We start from the raw sequence: 18313 nt of genomic DNA on the forward strand, positions 1-18313 counted from the left end.
AAATAAAAAATTTGCAAAGATGGGAGGGCTACCAAACATGCATGTAGAAATATATCTAGCTAACAATACAAGGAAGTATGATATAGTCATAAACTACAATGTTCTAGCTAGAAAGCTCAAACACAGGCAAGTTCCTACCTCAGGCATTTTACAATTTATATTAAGCAATGATACCAAGTATGAAAAAGATCATTCAAGATGATGGTAGATGTAGCCTTGCCAGCCAATCTAATGGACTATCTGTTTGCAAAGGACAATCTCAAGCAATTTCTTTATTTAGGGCTAGCAGGAGCATGGGAAAATACATGCCCAAGGCTGGTAGTAGTACTTTATAACATTAAACAAAACTGTCTAGTACTAATGAATTTCTTCTTGCCAAAGTCAGAGGAGGTTCTAGGTAAAACAGGCCAGAGATTTCAAAAAGATCCTACACACATTAACATTATAGTATTTTGACCTGGCTTCAAAATGACAATGACACCAAATAACTACTACATATTACAAAATGTTAACTTTAGCCAGGTACTCAAGAGTAACAGATTTCTGTTAGATCTCTATACTACTTATACAAGATAGTATAATTAATGAAATGTTTTTAATATTGGTCACAAGCACCTGCATTAGTATAGCTTAATAGCTTACACTAATCTTATCTTTCAAAGCCACTAAGTATTAAATGTTAGAAATTGTAGTAGTATTAGAGTATAGCTCATTTACATTGTACAATTCTTTATACATGAGTATAAAAAAACAAAACATGTCTTTACAATTGTAAATTATATTGTTACATCCATAGACAGAGTAACTAACAACACTTGCCATGATAGCATCCTTGATTTCTCCATTTTTCATATCACAAGTTAAACAATATTGGCCAGCCTATCTGCAATACAACAGGACAAACACTATATGCTACCTATGCTAGTATTAGTTAAGTAAAACCTTGATAACCAAGATAATTAAGGTAAATGTCTAATGAAATGCAACTGGCAGATTAATTTCTTCTAGGGGAGACTAGTTTCTAAGTCAAAGCAATAAAGCAGCTATATAAAATTATCATCTAATCCTACTGTTTAACTTTACAAAGCACCTCTATTATCTAGATTAAAACTATATATAGAGAATCTTGTTGCCAGCTTTTTACTACTACAATTTACTATTTAATCTTATAGAGCACTTTCACTATCTAAATTGATGCTCTATAGGGAGAGTCCTGTTACTAGCTTCTCACTGCTACAATTTACTGTCTAATCTTACAAAGCACCTCTACTATCTAGATTGATACTCTGCAGAGAGAGTCTTGTTACTAGCTTCCTTTTTAATTAGTAATTAGGAGATTTTATAATTAATTTTATTTTAATAATTTTATTAAATAAATTATTTTAATTTCCATTTAATTTATTAATAAAGATTCTATAATATTTAATAAATAATTTAATATTTAATCTATAATTATTATCTTTTATTTAAATTAATTTATAATAATTATTTAAAGTTTAAAATTATTTAAATTTATTAACTATTATTTTTAATTACTTTTATAAATTATTAATATTAAAATTTTATTTTTAATTATTTATTAATATTTTTTTATTTTTATTAATTTTATTATATTTAATAGCTTTGAAAAGTATTAATAATAATTTCAAAATTTTTGAAAAAAGTTTAAAAAAATTTAAAAAAATTAATAATAATTTAAAATTTTAATTAAAATTTTAAAACTATTAAAAGCTATTAATATTAAATTAATATTTTAAAATTATTTATATAATATATAATATTAAATGTTTTAATGAAAAAATATTTTAAAAATATTTTATATATTAAAAATAAAAATAAATTATTTAAAAATTAATAGATCTACATGTAAGTAGTAATAGATATGCATTTTTAACTATTTTATTGTTTAATTATTAATAATCTATACATAATTATAGTTTGCTATTTTTTTTAGTACTTACAATATTAAAAATCTTATTAAACTCTTACTAGATCTGATGTATTCTTTCTTGATATTCTTTTAATGCTTTAGCTTGTTGTTATGTTTTGAAATATATTAGTCCTGGTTTTAATATTGCCTCTTCTTTTAGAGGTATTTTATAATCTCATAGCTTATATCTTGGTAAAATCATTTCTTTTGAATTTTTGAAAAGTTCCCTAAACTTTTTATATCCTAGTAGTATCTTGGTTGTTAGTATCTTTTCAATCTTTTAAATCTATATTATATAAGCTCTATGCTTAGTATCTAATATTTTTTTTTGCATGTATCTAAGACTTATTACTTTAATCTAGAGTAGACTTCAAGATGAAAGTACCCTTTGAAATTACCCAAATCAAAAAACCAAAAACAAAAAAAAAACTAAAAATCAAACTTTAATCTTCTTTTATTACTTTTATTACTTTTACTTTGTCTTTTTTATTATTTTTCTAATTTTCTTTTATTTTATGTTGATGGATGACATCCAGTATCAGCTTGACTGACTCTAGAGTGACCTCCAAAAGCTCAACATATATTCTATGTATTTAAACTATAGATCCTGCCATAGCTTTAGAGCTGCATGCAGAATGAAGAAACAAACAAACAAACTTATTACTTTAATATTTAAGTCTTTTGTTAATTTTTTATAATTAATCTTTGTTTATTATGTATCTTGTTAGAGTTTTTGATATCCTATCTTTTTAAATAACTTAAAACTTTCTAATCTAGGCCTTCTAGTTTGTTGATTTTTTATAACCTTTCTAGTAGAAAAGTAAATAATCTGTTAACATTAGTTAATTTATAAGTTAGTTGCCTATAACTAGTTCATTCTTAAACTAAAGTCTAATCTCATTCCTATATTAATAATATTAATAAAACTATACCAAAATATTTTATCTAGCTATATATTAAGCTCTTTTGTATACATTTTAATGAATTTTTTATTAAATGCTAGTAAACTTTCATTTGTCATTTATACTTAAATTAGATTTTTTTTAAGTCTCTATAGTAAATTTAGCTATTTCATTACCTTGAATAATATTATACTACCTGTAGCTCTACTGTCCACTAGTATATTGACATGTTTTCCTTGGATTTAAACCTGTATGTATACTATATTCTCTAGATTTGTATTTACAAAACATATAGCTATGTCATTCTATTGCTCTAGATTTAGATAGTCCTCTAGTTTTTCAACTATAGTTTTCTTTTAGAACTCATCATTGTACTATATACTAAGCAATCATTTATTATATAGTCTTGCTTTAGTATTTAGTAATGTTCTAGATACCTTGGATCATTCTTTGCTACTTGTTACTCTGAGATATGTAGATAGCATTTGTTTTTTAAATAGTTATATTACTTTGTTTAATGTAGATGTTTGTCTTGTTGTTATATCTAATTCAGGCATTCAATCTTCTAATATTTATACCATGGATAATAATATTTCATTGTTTTTACTTTGATAACTTAGTTTCTCTAATAGTTATATTTTTTTTGTGCTTTCTAGAGTTTGTAAAATAAGTACTCTTTGTAATAAGCTTCAATATTAGTAACTTTAGTTTCTAAGTCATTAGACTCCTTATCTTTTGAAATAAATATTTTTTCTGTCTCTTGTTTATGCTAATGTTACTCATTTTATTATTTTCTTAGCTATTATTCTAGATTTTAATATTTTTACTAATGTTCTAGAGTTCATTCCTCAATAGCATTCTTTCAAATGTTTCATTTAATATTTTTTTCTTTTTTTATTCCTTGGTTAAAGTTATGTTGTCCAACTGCTTGTTTTTAGATTCTTTTAACATGCTCAATTGCTATAAATTATTAATCTACTTCTGGTAATTAATCTTTGTCATTGATTTATGATTTTTCCAGCCAATATTATTTATTCTACTCTTAGAAATCCTCTTTTAGCTTTTTAAATATAGCTTTTTCTACTATTATGCTTGTAATATTCTAGTGTTTCTTGGTCTACTTAATTTCTTTAGTAATTAGAGCCACATACTCTGTTATTTGCTAGTATTGTGCTAGGAATTTATTCTTTTATTCCTCTTTAAAGTTGTCTGGTTCCTGGGTTTGTCTTTGTAGAACCTTGACTTATCTTGTAATTTCTTTCTAGGTTACTTATATTTATTTATTAATTTCCTTCTTGAGCTATTTGATATAGTTTTAGTATTGTTTCATAATTACTTCTTGTAAGTACAGGTGTTATTGTACCAGGTTTTTGTAGATTGCCTTTTAGATCTTATTTTCTTGTTCTAGTCTATTAGATATTTCTAAGTATTGTATGTTTGCTTCTCTAAATATATACTGTGTGTTAATCTCATGTTTTTACCTGTTTTGATCCTGTTAGTATTGGTTAAGTAGTTTGTTTAGTTGTTTACATGCTTTGATAATTAGTAATACTACTATCTTTGCTTTCTCTTTTATTTTGTTAATTATTAGTTCTTCTATAAATTCTATAGTAGTCCCTATAACTGCCTTCAGGTGTTAGGTTTGTTTTCAAGCTTTTTATATTTATTTAAGGTCTAGATCTAGATGGTTTTATTTGCTCTCTTTCTATCCTTGAAGTTTGATAAATTTTAAAAATCTAATTTTTAGGGTCTATATGTTTTTAAATTTTTCATGATTCTTTTGTCTTGATTTATAATCTTTTCTCTAGTATTTAGTTTTTTTATATCTAAGACAAGCTTTCTTATTGAAGCATTGTTGTCTTTCTTTCTTAGTAATAGAATTTCTATATTTTTGTTTTTATATAGTGTCTAGATCTATTGAGTTACTCTTGTCTAGTGTTTTGCTTTAATACTTCTTTGTATTCATTCTATAGCTGGTCCTATATTCTAAATGTTAATACTTCTTTTCTTGCTCTTGTTTATATTGATAATTATTAATTTTTACAGCTAGTTCTGCTATTTCATGCATAGTTTCTAGCCTTTCTCCTCTAGCTATCTTGTCCTTGACTTACTCCTTGAGTTTGTTATAGAAGATTGTACTTGGTAGTACTTGTTTCTACAATACAATTGATGCTACATATATAAACTCTACTATATATAAAGCTGTCAATCTCTTTTGTTACATAGTTTAAAGTTTTTGTTCTACTGCTTGTACTTTGTTAATCTTGCTATAGATTTCTTTAATGTACTTTTTCAATTTGTTGTAGTAGCTAAAAATAAGTGTAGTTTCTGTATCTATTTGTTTGTTTAGTTTGTTCTTCATATAGTTATCTATATATAGTTAAAACTACTCTAGGACTTCTCCTTTTATATACATTCCTGCTACTAAGATCTTGTCTAATTTACCTAGAAAAGTTAATGTATTGAATCCTAGATATAGCTTTATAGCAATAAGCCATGCTTTAAGCATTCTTCTCTTTCTATTAAACTTGTCTAGTACTACTACTTTGACATTGACCTATTGATACTATGTTGTTAATTGAGCTTGAAGTCCTATAGTAATTTTTATTAACATTAAATTATTTTAATTTTTAAGATCTAATCATTACTAATATATAAATTTTTAATATCAAGTAACTTATTATCAATATTGATATATTAGAAAATTTTTTCAAATATATTATATAAATAAATTTAACCACGAGTTTCATTCTAGTACTGTATAAAAAGAATTTTATTATTAATATAAGATTTGTCTAAAATTCATTTGTAATAATATTTTTAATTATTGTGCATGTAAAAGAATTTTAGAATACAAGACGTAAATAGCTTCTTAATTAAATCCATGAGAGATCGAACATCGAGAGATACAAACTATCCTGTTTCAAATAGAAAAAAATCGAACACAAGTCAGAGTTAAGTCTGCATGTCAACCTTTGACTGACCGTTACCCATGACAGTGTTGCTGCTTACGCGCTGAGGGCTGGACTTCTCCATAATAGGCTGAGAACTTGCGATTATTGCTCGCTTACTCTCCTCCTCGGCGTCCTCATCATAGTCTTCATCAACGTCCATCTTCCGCGCTGCAGATTCAACTTGTTCTCGTCTATCATCCCGTGGAGGTTCGACCGCCTGTGCAATCTGTGGTGCGTGGTGCATTGAAGGCAGAGAAGGCGGATGATGGGCAGCCTCGGATGGGTGATAATTGTCATTAGCCTGTCGCTGATCTTCCATACGTCGAGCTGCAGAAGAGCTACGCCTATGTCGTTCTCGAGGAGAGGACATCCTGTCGGGTGGGGAAGCTCTGTGATGGCGATGATCGTCTAGTCTTGCACGATTCTCCTCATTCGCATGTTTCTTGACAGAAGCTGCTTCGTCTTCCCATTCTCGCAGCCTCTTTGGCGCAACCGAGGGGGCCCGATCTTCTCTCTCTCTGGCCGCAGCTTCAGCAGCAACAAGAGCAGCGGCTGGGGGAGGAGCTCCACTAGCGATCCCTCCTGACTGGGATTGAATTGAGGGATGAGGGTACTGTTGGTGAGTGTAGGCACTGCCTGGTGAAGACGGAGCCCTAGTATCTACAATCGGTCTGACTTCTGGCGGGGGACTATGTCCACGTCCATAGGGAGGCAGAGGTCCAGGAACCCCCAAACCATTCGTACCGTTTGCGGCCTGCGCTATGCTTGTCGCAGTTGCCCCGTAATTTGGGTTTGTAATTCGATTTTGCGGGGGTTGAGGCATTTGTGAAGGGGGAGGTTGAGGAAGACTTTGTGCCCCGGCATACGGATTTGGTGCAGAGTGCGTTAATTTGGGAGACGGTGATAGTCCCCTGCGAACCGGCGTATGTCGATGCTGTTCTTGGTATTGCCTGATTGCCTCGGATCTGGGGCTCGACTGACGCGGCTGTGGAGGAGGTCTGATACTGTCTCGCTGATCAAAATGGGTCGGCTGCTGTGGCTGAGGGTTTTGTATTTCTGCCAGTCTCCGACTCCAGTCAGCACCGGAGCCAAGAGGAGCTGTCGCCGGACCAGCAGGCGCAGAAGCCGGACCCTGGGGGCCCCATTGTGGAGCAGGAGGACCAGCAACGCCCGCAGCTTGATAAAGCTGAGGGTGTACATCCTGAGGCAGAGGTGCGGCGGTTTGACCGGGAACTCCGGAGGACTGCCCATTTCGAAGAAGTTGGAGTCGTGCCTTGATATGGACATTGGTGGGATCTAGGTCTGCAGCGCGTTGATAGGCGTCCAAGGCATCATTCGTCTGGTTGTTGCAAGACTCATACTGTTGCGCCCCTTCAGGTTAGTTTCGAGGCAGGAAGCTGATAATCATATCTGAACCACGTACCAGAGTACCAAGATCGTACCACACTTCTGATATATACGGATTTAATCGAATGGCGCGGGAATATGCATCGAGAGCATCGCGATATTGATTGATCTGATAATACAAAACCCCAATAGAGCACCAAAAAGTAGGATTCCGCCCATCGCGGTATACAGCCTGCTGATAGGCTTCGTAGGCTTTGGGATATTTTTGCTGTGACATGTAACAGCGACCGAGCAGATACCAGCTTTGTGCGTCGGTATTGTCTTTCAGGCGCATTATTAGATACGGATTTCCACATGGGAGCGTTGATAGTTAGAGGTACTTACCTGCGCTTACTGATTTCTCGAGATACTCAATAGCTTGCTCCTGGCTAGCAAAGCTGGAGCTCTGCTGGTGATGAAGCCACCCAAGCTGTTGAAGAACCTTAGCATGATGTGGATCTCGCTCAAGGACCCGCCTATAGGCAGCCTTTGCGGAATCATACTGCAATGCATTCGTTAATTTCTAATCAAAACGACACAGATGGCGCCACTCACATCCTTCTGTTGTTCATGAACATGTCCAATTTGGAACCAAATATCTTCTTCAGTTAGGGGCCTAGGTGGATCGGTCACGATGTACTTGAAACACTGACGGAGCCAAATTAGCATTAATTATATTTCAAATCCGTTATCCGTGTTTACCTCGAGACTTTGCGCGAACTTTTGTTGTTGCTTGTAAATTATCCCGAGTCGAAAGTATATCTCATTGGCCTTCTCAAAATCCGGCTGCATGCGCATAACTTGCGAAAAGGCTTCCTCTGCATGCTCCAAGGAGCCGTAGCGGTCATACAGGATACCAATACCATACCAAAGTTTAGGCTCCTGCATAGATCAGGGTAATTAGTTTCCTCAGCTGATGTGGTAGTGGGAATATTCTAACCTTCGGGTCCCGCAGATGATACAAAGCTTGTTGATATGCCGAATAGGCTTGCTGTAAATCATCCATCATCAAGTAACAATGACCTTCAAACACGTCAGCGGAAGAAGCTAGCAAAATCGATGATGCGAGAGCAGCATACCCAGGCTACCCCAAACTTCGCCATTATTTCCTTCTATCTTCAGTATATTCTGAAGATACTCTACGGCTTTTGGGAACAATTCCTTGGTCCGAAGGATACAAGAGATGGCATTCATTGCAGGAACAGACCATTGATTATGGCGCATTGCCTGCTCATAGGCGTTCATGGCACCATCAAGGTCCCCCATAAATTCTGTCAGGCTGCCTATTTGGGAGTCAGATGAATCACTGATAATGGAAGACTCTAGATCTTACCAATTTGGAGCCATACGGCCTCATTGATAGAAGCGAGGTGCTGTGAAGCAGGCTTCTGTTGTGGTTGTAATGGAATATGTCCATTGGGCTGAGGCGCGCCCGGAGGCCCGTGATGAGGATGCATACCACCCGTGGGAGATGGCTGCGGATGAGTAGACATTGGTGGCCGAATCACTTTGACAGTGGTTAAGCTGATTACGAATTTCGAAAATAGATTGGGAAGATCGCGCTGAAACCTCTAGAAAGAAGCTTGGAAACTAGAAATGTTGAGGTTTAGAGTCGCAACGTCGAGGCTCCCAAGGAAAGTTTGACTGCACGCGGAACTGCAGCAGAGGTGTCGATAGCAGAGTTTCTGTGATATACTGCCGACGATATTGATATGTTGACTGCTTGTCCGGAAGGAAAAGGTTCGGGTGCAAATGGTAGAAACGGAACTATAGAGGTGACAGTTGTAGACGGCGAGATCAAGGCTCCACAATATCGTGGAGAGCCTTATTGCGGTGCAAAAATGTTAAGATTCCCACAAGCGACAGCAAAACTGTTAGATGCTTGAGTAGTTGGCAGGCTATGCAAGCAGCTCAATCTGTTGATGATATAGCACACGCGAATAATGAGAGGTGTATTGAAGTGCTCAAGAGAAGATCACAGAGAGCTGGGAGCAAGACCCAAAGAAGACCTATATGGCACTGCTGACAATGGACAACAGATTTGACTATCAATACTTTGGCGATGAACAAGAAAGCACGATATCATCACTATCGTCGACGTCGATGGTGCAAGCGATGAGGAGCGAGAGAAGTGCGGAAGGAGGGAAAAACGGGGGAGGGCGTGAGCGAGAAGGCGAAGCCGCTTGAGATGGATAGAAAGGCCTGGGTTAGGGTTATTGAGGTCCACGATGGACGCTACTTTAGCAGATTGCAGCTTACCTGCGGATGACGGGAACATTGGCGTGGCGCGCGACCTTACCGAGCTTGCCAGCCCTTGTCCCATTACTTTAAAAGCAACGTGACGAAAGCGCACGGGGAAAGTCTATCTACTCTTCTTTAAGTACAAACTTTTCTTTTATCGCTGTCAGTGCCGCCAAGTTATCAACAGAATACTTCTAAAAAAGTAGCTCAACTTATTATGCCTGTCCTGCAAACTACTCTCTTTTGAAGCCTGGCTCGCTTTGCCCTCCCCACCATTCTATACACGATTTTTGCCAAATTCCGCCGACCCCTCGCCTCAGGGGTGGCCGCCCATCTCTTTGGCGAGAGTCCAAGATGGTTCGTTTCCAGCCCCAAGGTCGGCACCTTAGTCCTTCATTTTGGGAGAATACAGCGAATGTCGTTGCACTGCATACTGGGGTACAAGTATTCGATTTTTCTTGGACACTGAGCTCTGTCATGAAGTTTACAGCATGATTTCCTTTGCCCAATCAATTCCACAACCATGCGTAGATATGGAAATACCCGATTATCGTCATTCGTCAACAACCGTCAACAACCAATGAAGGAGTAATTTTATCAATGCTAATTTTCTGTACCTTCAATGCTCATGTTTGTGGCTAAAACTTTTGGTCCAGTAGAAATATCCTTAGATATACTTACCCTATCCACCGAGATTGTTTATAAACTTAATCCTATTGTATGTAAGGTAATTACGTAGACTGTATTCTTACATGAATGATAATGTCATCTATTTTTTCATGCTGGAACTTTATAGCTCTGAAAATCAATTAATATCTCTAAAGTATAATAATCAAAGCTTTGAGACTCCTTGTATTGCGAAAGTCAAGGGATACTACAGACTCACAATACGAATTTTGAATTGCAGAATACCACGAATTATTGATGGTCCGTTAATGAAATATAGGTAGGTAAGTTAACAGTTGCTAGATTGCTTGAGTGTACTCCTCGTTCGTAGCAGGGTAGCTGTATAAAAATAGTTAGCTTGCAAACAAACGAATCAAGTCACGTGATGGGACAAGAACGCATTAGATGAGCATGTAATTCATTGCTTTAAAATTATTCCGATCCACTGGGTTGAAAACCAGTACATACAGATGCCACTATTGTAAGCAAGAGAAGATTAAAATTATCCCTCATAAACTTCGTTGTTGTTATCTTCCATTGACTTGAATTTATAATGTATCCGAAGGTTCTTGCTCACGCTAGAAGGAGTACGTAGCGCGTAAAAGATAGGGTCTGAGAACGACTTGTATTTAACTTGAATGTTAATAATGTACAGAAGCAAAAATTTACACATGTTGACGGTACTTTTGAGCACCATCATGGTTAAGTTCGTAGACCCTAGAGGCATTTTGCTATAAAATAGAGCGCTAGCACATTCCTTATTATTGTTCGTTATGGGTACGGGTAAACTATGAGGACACTAGCGTATGTGCTGATGTATGCCGGAGAAGATTTTGATCGATACTTGCGTGTAGGTATTCCCGGTGAGAAGTTTGCATGGTTTTACTTCGTATGGTTCCGTTGCAATTCCCAGTTGGGTGTAGACTGAGCCCTAAAGGTCCAGAGTTCGGGGGTTGTTCGCTAAGGGGTTAAGCGAGGCCACAATGTCAAAATCCATAGCATCGAATTCTTCCTGAACACCAGACGACAACAGCAAGCACCTTGGGCGACACAATGTCTCACCGTAAATACGTGAGTGGAAGACTTCCAGGGAATGATCATGACCGCTAATTAAATTAAAGGAAGCTCCCCGTCACGGCAGTTTGGCGTACCTGCCACGGAAGCGCGCCAGCCGGCACCGAGGCAAGGTCAAGAGGTTAGCCATTTCCATCCTTAGGACTAGGTAATCTTCATATCTGACGAAAATTGGCAGCTTCCCCAAGGATGACCCGAAGAAGCCTGTTCACCTTACCGCTGCGATGGGTTATAAGGCCGGTATGAGTACCATTGTCCGTGACCTGGACCGCCCTGGTGCGAAGATGCACAAGAAGGAGATCGTTGAGGCTGTCACCGTTATCGAGACACCTCCGGTATGTCGCACCCGCGAACTTATGAAAATACGGCTATGATAATGTCTAACAATGGATTAGATGATCGCTGTTGGTCTCGTTGGTTATATCGAGACTCCCCGCGGTCTTCGTTCTCTCACCACCGTCTGGGCCGAGCATTTGAGTGACGAGGTCAAGCGTCGCTTCTACAAGAACTGGTACAAGAGCAAGAAGAAGGCTTTCACTAAGTACGCCAAGAAGCACTCCGAGAACAGCGGCGCTTCGATCACCAGCGAGCTCGAGCGTATCAAGAAGTACTGCACTGTTGTCCGTGTCCTTGCCCACACTCAGATCCGCAAGACTCCCTTGAAGCAGAAGAAGGCCCACCTCATGGAAATTCAGGTCAACGGCGGTAGCGTCTCCGACAAGGTTGAATTCGGTCAAGGGCTCTTTGAAAAGCCCATTGAAATCAGCTCTATCTTCGAAAAGGACGAGATGATTGACTGCATTGCCGTCACTAAGGGTCATGGTTTCCAGGGTGTTACCAGCAGATGGGGTACCAAGAAGCTGCCTAGAAAAACACACAAGGGTCTCAGAAAGGTTGCTTGTATCGGTGCCTGGCACCCATCCCACGTCCAGTGGACCGTGCCCCGTGCTGGTCAGATGGGCTACCACCACCGTACCTCGGTCAACCACAAGGTCTACCGCATTGGCCTTGGCGAGGACGCTGGAAATGCCTCCACCGACTTCGACGTTTCCAAGAAACAGATTACCCCGTGAGTTCATATCTTTTTTCCCGTAATACATACATAACTAATTGTGATCAGCATGGGTGGCTTCGTCCGCTACGGAGAGGTCAAGAACGATTATGTCATGCTCAAGGGCTGTGTTCCTGGTGTGAAGAAGCGGGTTATGACTCTGAGAAAGTCGATGTTCACTCACACCAGCCGTAGGGCCCTCGAGAAGGTTGACCTTAAATGGATCGACACTTCATCGAAGTTTGGTCACGGTGCCTTCCAGACTCCTGCCGAGAAGCACCAGTTCCTCGGCACCCTCAAGAAGGACCTTACGACCACTGCTTAATTTGTTCTCATTACGTCCTCTTTTGGAATGGTTGTCAGTTAAATTACTCCGTTCCAGTACTCTTTTTATTCTCAAAAAAAACTACTGTTGTCGTTAAATAGTCAATGTCAAAAGAACAGTGAATTGAGAATTGTGAAAGATCGAGATTTTGATGTTCTTGAAGAAATTTCCACTTTTCTGGAAATACTAGTAGTTCATATAGCTGCGCTTGTGAAATCTTATAGGACTTAAGCATGAGCTTAATGCGAGCTGAACTTTGTCCGATTGCGCCTTCAGTAATGACAATATAGGAACAACGAGCTGACACTCTGATGAGACATCTGCACGGTAACTTCCGCAATACACTCTGGACCGTATGTGACGCCATGGAAGGTCCTTTTCACTCCCAACTCTGCAATCCTCCATGCCGATATCTTAACAATTCAAATATTTCTCCTAACAATGTCGTCTGACGAAGAGTACTCCGCTTTTCTCGAGAAGGCGAACCAAGACACAAATCTCACCAAGGCAGATATATCCAACCCTGCTACCAAGGGAGGGGCGCCGGATGTACCGCAGGCCCTGCTCGAACTTGACGAGTATTACGTATCAGACTCCGATGAGCCATTCGAGCCTTTCAGCTTTCACTGGGACGGACCACATTTCCCATCCATCGGTAAACGAGTCCCGTTGAAGCTGCACACTTCCTCTACTCCTTCATAGACTAATTTGCGAGCAAAGAGGAATTCAAAAGCCTTATAGATTCACAAGCAGAAATTACGACGCTCGATGCTGGCGAATTCGATCCTAGAGGCTACTATAAGAAGGTGTTGTCTGTGATTAGCGACTTGGGCGACGGCGATTTGAAAATATATCGGGTACAGCACGACAATATTAGAGCGGAATACTTTATTATGAGCCGTATTCCAAGCCTCTCAAAAGTCATAGGTGCGAAAGCGAGAGCTGTTGAGACTTGATGATCAGACACCCTGCGTGCCTGCCTAGCAGACTTCTTCGTGCCCAAGCATACATAAATGTTGAGTTCCTACGGGACTCGGCGCTAGCATAATGACATTTTCGTCGTTTATGGTATAAAATAGGTTTCATAAGCTGTACCTACACGGCCTTGATGGGCGACTGCTAGCATTCGTAAAGAAGCTTGGAAACTCTTTCCGTATATCTACAACATCTGTCGACGTTCGGTTCGTTCCGTGATGTCAAGCGCCACAAGAAATAGTTGCATCCCAATATTGTAAATTGAGGTCCCCAGCACGAAGTAGACCCTCTCCCTTTCCGGATTTAAACAGCTTCGCACGGCATCTGCACAGGAGACTCATTGGGGACAGTATACGGACAAAAACCTGAATTTTTTTGAGGGTTGACCAGCACATGTGATAGATGTATTGGACTGCTATCGTAAATTTCATAGGTTATGGGATGTCTCTGGAGACCTCTTGATCTCCAGTCCACCTTGCCAATTGTCGTCCAGCATGCCTTGGTCGCCTCTATTCAACGTAATCATTAAATAAACGTCCATGACAGTAAGACGCGCTGGATCTAGTTCCTACCCTACAATGGTAATTCTCCGATGAAATATCAGTTTCTAAACTTTACGTGGGGTAGTGCAGAGCATCTCGGTCTTTCCCTGCAAATTTTATATCCTGATTACCTTTTCCCTGGTGCTGGCAGGAAGTGGGACCTCGGGGGGCAAAAGTGCTTTGCGCAGATTCATTCCTATTTTTAACAGTGGGTAAGAGAGACATACCTGTGTTGCGTGTATCGGAGTACTTGGGGGCTCAGTAGATGTACTGGAAAAGTAAATCAAAGCAATACATGCCGCCACCAGTTACCATGCAGGAACCGGCTTTTGCAGTAACCAATCCTTCCGGAGGGTTCGTAGGCTTGTCCAAGTCCCGTGGGAAAGTGACGCGTTAGGCCTTTCGTCTAGACTCTTCGTGGTATCGCCAGCATTGCAGGCCCACCCTCCGAACCCCTTGGCAGCCCCTGCCAATTCCTCTTTTCGCCTTCTTCCTTTCGAAACTTTTCGCTCGGTCGCAAAATTGGCCGTGGACGGTGGCCAGCGCTACTCGAGTCTACTTCCCGAGCACTGTCAACTGCCTTGATTTGTGCCTATTACCCCCGTATCGCACTGTACCCTTTTGGTGTGGCCTCCCCCCAAAGGACCCAAACCAACGTTTGACGTACTCGCGGCTCCTCCTGGTTGTCCATCTTCATTTCAACATCGACACAGACTTCTCTGTCGCTCACTTGCACACAATTACCCTGGCGTTGGCACGGAGTCGATTGACCGCGTTCTACTATAGTCGGTCTTTTGTAACAGCCCTGCCTTTTTTCTTTCTTTTATTTCCCATTCGCTGTCTCAATCTTTCCCGCCTCCTTTACCTACACAGTTCAATCGCTCGACTTGAAAAGGAGGTCATACCGAATCTCAGTTTCGCCTCTTCTCGGCCTCCGTGCCAAAGTGGGAGAAGGTCACTCCTCACGGAACTTTGAGGGTTGTTCCCAGTGTCCAGCAAGGAGGGAACCGTACCGCGAGGAATTGTGGCGCTGCGAGAGTCATTTCCACAGACGTAGTACTAACAAACAGCACCAAGGCTGGATCCTTTTTGTTGTTTCGACTCTGGCAACATCGCAGTCGCCTGTATCTTGCATTCCTGACTGGCAAAGCCAACTCGTTCTGCACTGGCTTCACAAGAACATTGTATCACGGCTTCGTTATGTCGTCTCTCGAATCTCCATCTGCGCGAGATCCCCCGCACATTCGCCTCAATTCTGGGAACGAAGATCCACTCATGAATGAGCCTGCGGAGAGTCCTGTAGGGGGACCGGCCCGACAGGACTCTGCACGCTCTCTGATTCCTCAACGGCCTCCTTCAGTGCCATCAATTACCGCATCTCTTCCTGGTTCAAATGGCCTCTATACCTCACCTGGTGTTGCTGAATCGGCAGAACGACTGTTACCGCCGAAACGTTCACGCACGCACAGATTCCGTGATGATGATTCTCCTGCTCGGTCGCCAGATCCATCGGGCTATTCTTCGAGAAGGACGAGTTGGAGCTCAGAAAGCGGCAGCCGTGATAGCAGAATGGGCCCTTTCGCTTCTCCATTTGATGACTCTAGAGCACCTTCCCGCGCTGGGAGTGATGACGACAACGTGAATACACAAACAGTATCTGAAAAATACAATATTCTGCCCTCTGCTGGTCTGTTATTATTTCCAGAAGACGTGGAGAAGGATGACTGGCTGCACAATCCTGATCCGAACGAGAAAGAACCAAGGGAGTGCGATTTGTTCTCCAAACGAGGATTTGTCAATGTTGGTGGATTACTCTTGATTACTCTTGGGCTTTTGGCTCTGTTCATCGCCTACCCCATCCTGTACGTTTGTCCTTTCTCACCAGGTTCTAGCCGTTGTTTTAACCGCATCCCGTCGGCGGCTCACTTTATCTTTGCGCAATTCTAACTACCAATTGGCAGTACTTTTGTACAAAAAATAAATTACTCCAACCATACCTGCGCCGCAGACCCAGACTGTCTAGACGCCGACAGCATTCCTTTATTCAAGAACATCCGCCAAGGCCTCATTGATCCAACCACGCCTGACTCAGCCAAAACGCGGACCAGTGTCAATGGAAAGACAATGAATCTAGTTGTTAGTATTTTATGATCGCGTCATTGACCTCCGTTCTCTGACATGTTTCAGTTTTCTGACGAATTCAATGTTGACGGCCGTACCTTCTACTCCGACGACGATCCATATCTCCAAGCTGTTGATCTCTGGTACGGTGTGACGCAAGATATGGAGGTATGATATATCAATGCAACTTCACATGGATCGATTTTAACTCATTTTATAGTGGTATGATCCTGATGCCGTGACTACGAAGGATGGTGTTTTAGAGCTCCGGTTTGACGCATACCAAAGCCACGGCCTCAACTATCGATCTGGGATGGTTCAGTCGTGGAACCAGATGTGTTTTCAGGGGGGTTACATGGAAGCAAGTATTTCCTTACCGGGGCGTGGTGATACTATTGGTTTCTGGCCTGGTTTTTGGGCTATGGGTAACCTTGGCCGACCCGGTCATGCATCTACCACGGATGGTCTCTGGCCGTACAGTTATTCCGACGTCTGCGACGCGGGTATCACGAAAAATCAAAGTGCTCCTGATGGAATAAACCTGTTGCCAGGTATGAGACTACCGGCATGTACTTGCAGTGGTGAAGACCACCCATCTCCTGGAAAATCTCGAGCGGCTCCCGAGATTGATGCCCTCGAAGCGAGTGTGACATTTCTCGGACCAGGCAATCAAAATGGTATCGGATCTGCGTCTCAGAGTGCACAGGTTGCCCCTTTCGATATTTGGTATCAACCGGATTACGGTAAGAGCCGACCTGGATCAATTATTCTGCTCAAAGTGATTGACCTTCTATATCGCAGACTTCGTTGAGCTTTATGATCCTTCGATCTCTATGATGAACGCGTACCGTGGAGGTGTCTACCAGCAGGCTCTCTCTGGTGTCACAAACCTGAACAATGACTGGTATGACGGGAAAGCATATCAGACCTTCGGTTTCGAATACACACCTGGTGGCCCCCCCGACGGGAAGATCACATGGTATGTTGGGGAACAGAAGACCTGGATGTTGGACGCCCGAGCCATTGGCCCGAATGGTAATATTGGCCAGAGATGGATTCCTATTGAACCCATGGCCTTGGTGATGAACTTCGGCTTGTCGCAAAGCTTTGCGATGCTTAATTTGACAGGATTGGCTCCACTGATGCCGGCAAAGATGAGATTCGATTATGTGCGTATTTACCAAGAGGAGGGCAGTGAGAGTGTTACCTGCGATCCTCCTGGCTATGAGACGACCGAGTACATCGAGAATCATAAGGATAGCTATTACAACCCAAATGTGACATCATGGTAAGTCTACGAAGAACTATGAAAACCGTATTGATTTCTAACTCGTCAAAGGGATCAAACTTCACATTCGTGGCCGAAGAACAGCTTTGTGAATGGATGCTAGCTGCGGCCGGTTCACCTCAGTTCTTCATTCTAAATTCTTGTTAATTGTTTTATCTTCATCGGCTTCTTTCTAGGCCGATGATAATTGCGCCGTATGCAAAGGAAACATTCGCGTTGACGATCTTTCGCACTTTGCGCGTGCAACCTCTTGTTCTTTTCATCGTCCTATGCATAGCGGAGTTGGCGCTCTTCGTTAGCTTTGGTTACGCCTCTGGGTTCCATTTTACGAGCAACAGTCAAGGAACGCTCACTGTCTATTATTCATTTTAGTTTACCGGCTTGTGATATATCTGACTTTCTGTCATGCACTTTTCTGTCTTGATTTGAATCACATTTTCCGGTTCTTGCATCTGTTTTTAATCCTAGAGAACTACAGCTAGCGGATCTTCCGGCACTATTTTTGATGTGTCATTACAAGCTCCACATCGCGAAGACGGATTTATGCGTGAAGTTGGACCTCAGGCAGCTCCGCGCTGGTATTCAGCTAATGAGATTATTACATTACCATGATCGACTTGTTAGACAACCGATATAGAGTTGTTGCTGATGGAAGTATCCTTTCATAAATTTAATTTACACAAATATTGACCTTCAATCATTGATGTAACTCGGGAAAAATGTGTGCCCATAATCATTCAGTTCAGAAGTTGAATGAAATTAGTATAGTAAGTTTGTATGCTTGATACCGCTTGTTTTATGTCAAGGGAATTACGGGCTTCTAGAGCACATTGCCTGGCCGATTGGCAGTGGTGGATG

General features: G+C 40.4%; 4 protein-coding genes across 4 annotated transcripts; 3 read left to right on the forward strand and 1 right to left on the reverse strand.

Annotated features, from left to right (window-relative positions):
• Nucleotides 1-5787: 5787 nt before the first annotated feature.
• L228DRAFT_214080 (TPR-like protein) lies at nucleotides 5788-8665 on the reverse strand (the record flags this gene model as incomplete). The annotated part of the gene is made up of 8 exons (XM_018330021.1): nucleotides 5788-7146; nucleotides 7210-7454; nucleotides 7518-7674; nucleotides 7728-7820; nucleotides 7875-8054; nucleotides 8113-8195; nucleotides 8252-8455; nucleotides 8506-8665. 8 exons carry the CDS (start codon nucleotides 8663-8665, stop codon nucleotides 5788-5790), a joined length of 2481 nt encoding a protein of 826 aa, XP_018185512.1.
• A 2467-nt stretch (nucleotides 8666-11132) lies between these two features.
• Nucleotides 11133-12680, forward strand: L228DRAFT_233354 (putative 60S ribosomal protein L3; the record flags this gene model as incomplete). Its single annotated transcript, XM_018330628.1, has 5 exons — nucleotides 11133-11150; nucleotides 11201-11274; nucleotides 11332-11488; nucleotides 11549-12222; nucleotides 12274-12680. 5 exons carry the CDS (start codon nucleotides 11133-11135, stop codon nucleotides 12527-12529), a joined length of 1179 nt encoding a protein of 392 aa, XP_018185513.1. The 3' UTR covers nucleotides 12530-12680.
• Nucleotides 12681-12919: 239 nt separating this feature from the next.
• On the forward strand, nucleotides 12920-13754 carry L228DRAFT_250374 (hypothetical protein). The gene is made up of 2 exons (XM_018333317.1): nucleotides 12920-13184; nucleotides 13250-13754. The coding sequence occupies exons 1-2, from the start codon at nucleotides 12971-12973 to the stop codon at nucleotides 13483-13485; spliced, it is 450 nt and encodes a 149-aa protein (XP_018185514.1). The 5' UTR covers nucleotides 12920-12970; the 3' UTR covers nucleotides 13486-13754.
• Nucleotides 13755-15134: 1380 nt separating this feature from the next.
• On the forward strand, nucleotides 15135-17895 carry L228DRAFT_32586 (glycoside hydrolase family 16 protein). Its single transcript, XM_018336478.1, has 6 exons — nucleotides 15135-15908; nucleotides 16008-16182; nucleotides 16234-16335; nucleotides 16388-16910; nucleotides 16969-17455; nucleotides 17507-17895. The coding sequence occupies exons 1-6, from the start codon at nucleotides 15247-15249 to the stop codon at nucleotides 17556-17558; spliced, it is 2001 nt and encodes a 666-aa protein (XP_018185515.1). The 5' UTR covers nucleotides 15135-15246; the 3' UTR covers nucleotides 17559-17895.
• The last annotated feature ends 418 nt before the right edge of the window (nucleotides 17896-18313 follow it).

The sequence above is a fragment of the Xylona heveae genome, assembly GCF_001619985.1.
Source record: "Xylona heveae TC161 unplaced genomic scaffold L228scaffold_11, whole genome shotgun sequence".
In the NCBI taxonomy this organism is placed as follows: Eukaryota; Fungi; Ascomycota; class Xylonomycetes; order Xylonales; family Xylonaceae; genus Xylona; species Xylona heveae.

Excerpts from the sequence above, each read along its gene's own strand:
- L228DRAFT_250374 (XM_018333317.1), top strand. The coding sequence starts at position 12,971 with ATGTCGTCTGACGAAGAGTACTCCGCTTTTCTCGAGAAGGCGAACCAA. Across the intron at positions 13,185-13,249 it reads ACCACATTTCCCATCCATCG|AGGAATTCAAAAGCCTTATA; the intron begins GTAAACGAGTCC and ends TTGCGAGCAAAG.
- L228DRAFT_32586 (XM_018336478.1), top strand. The coding sequence starts at position 15,247 with ATGTCGTCTCTCGAATCTCCATCTGCGCGAGATCCCCCGCACATTCGC. Across the intron at positions 16,911-16,968 it reads TTGGTATCAACCGGATTACG|ACTTCGTTGAGCTTTATGAT; the intron begins GTAAGAGCCGAC and ends TCTATATCGCAG. Across the intron at positions 17,456-17,506 it reads AACCCAAATGTGACATCATG|GGATCAAACTTCACATTCGT; the intron begins GTAAGTCTACGA and ends AACTCGTCAAAG.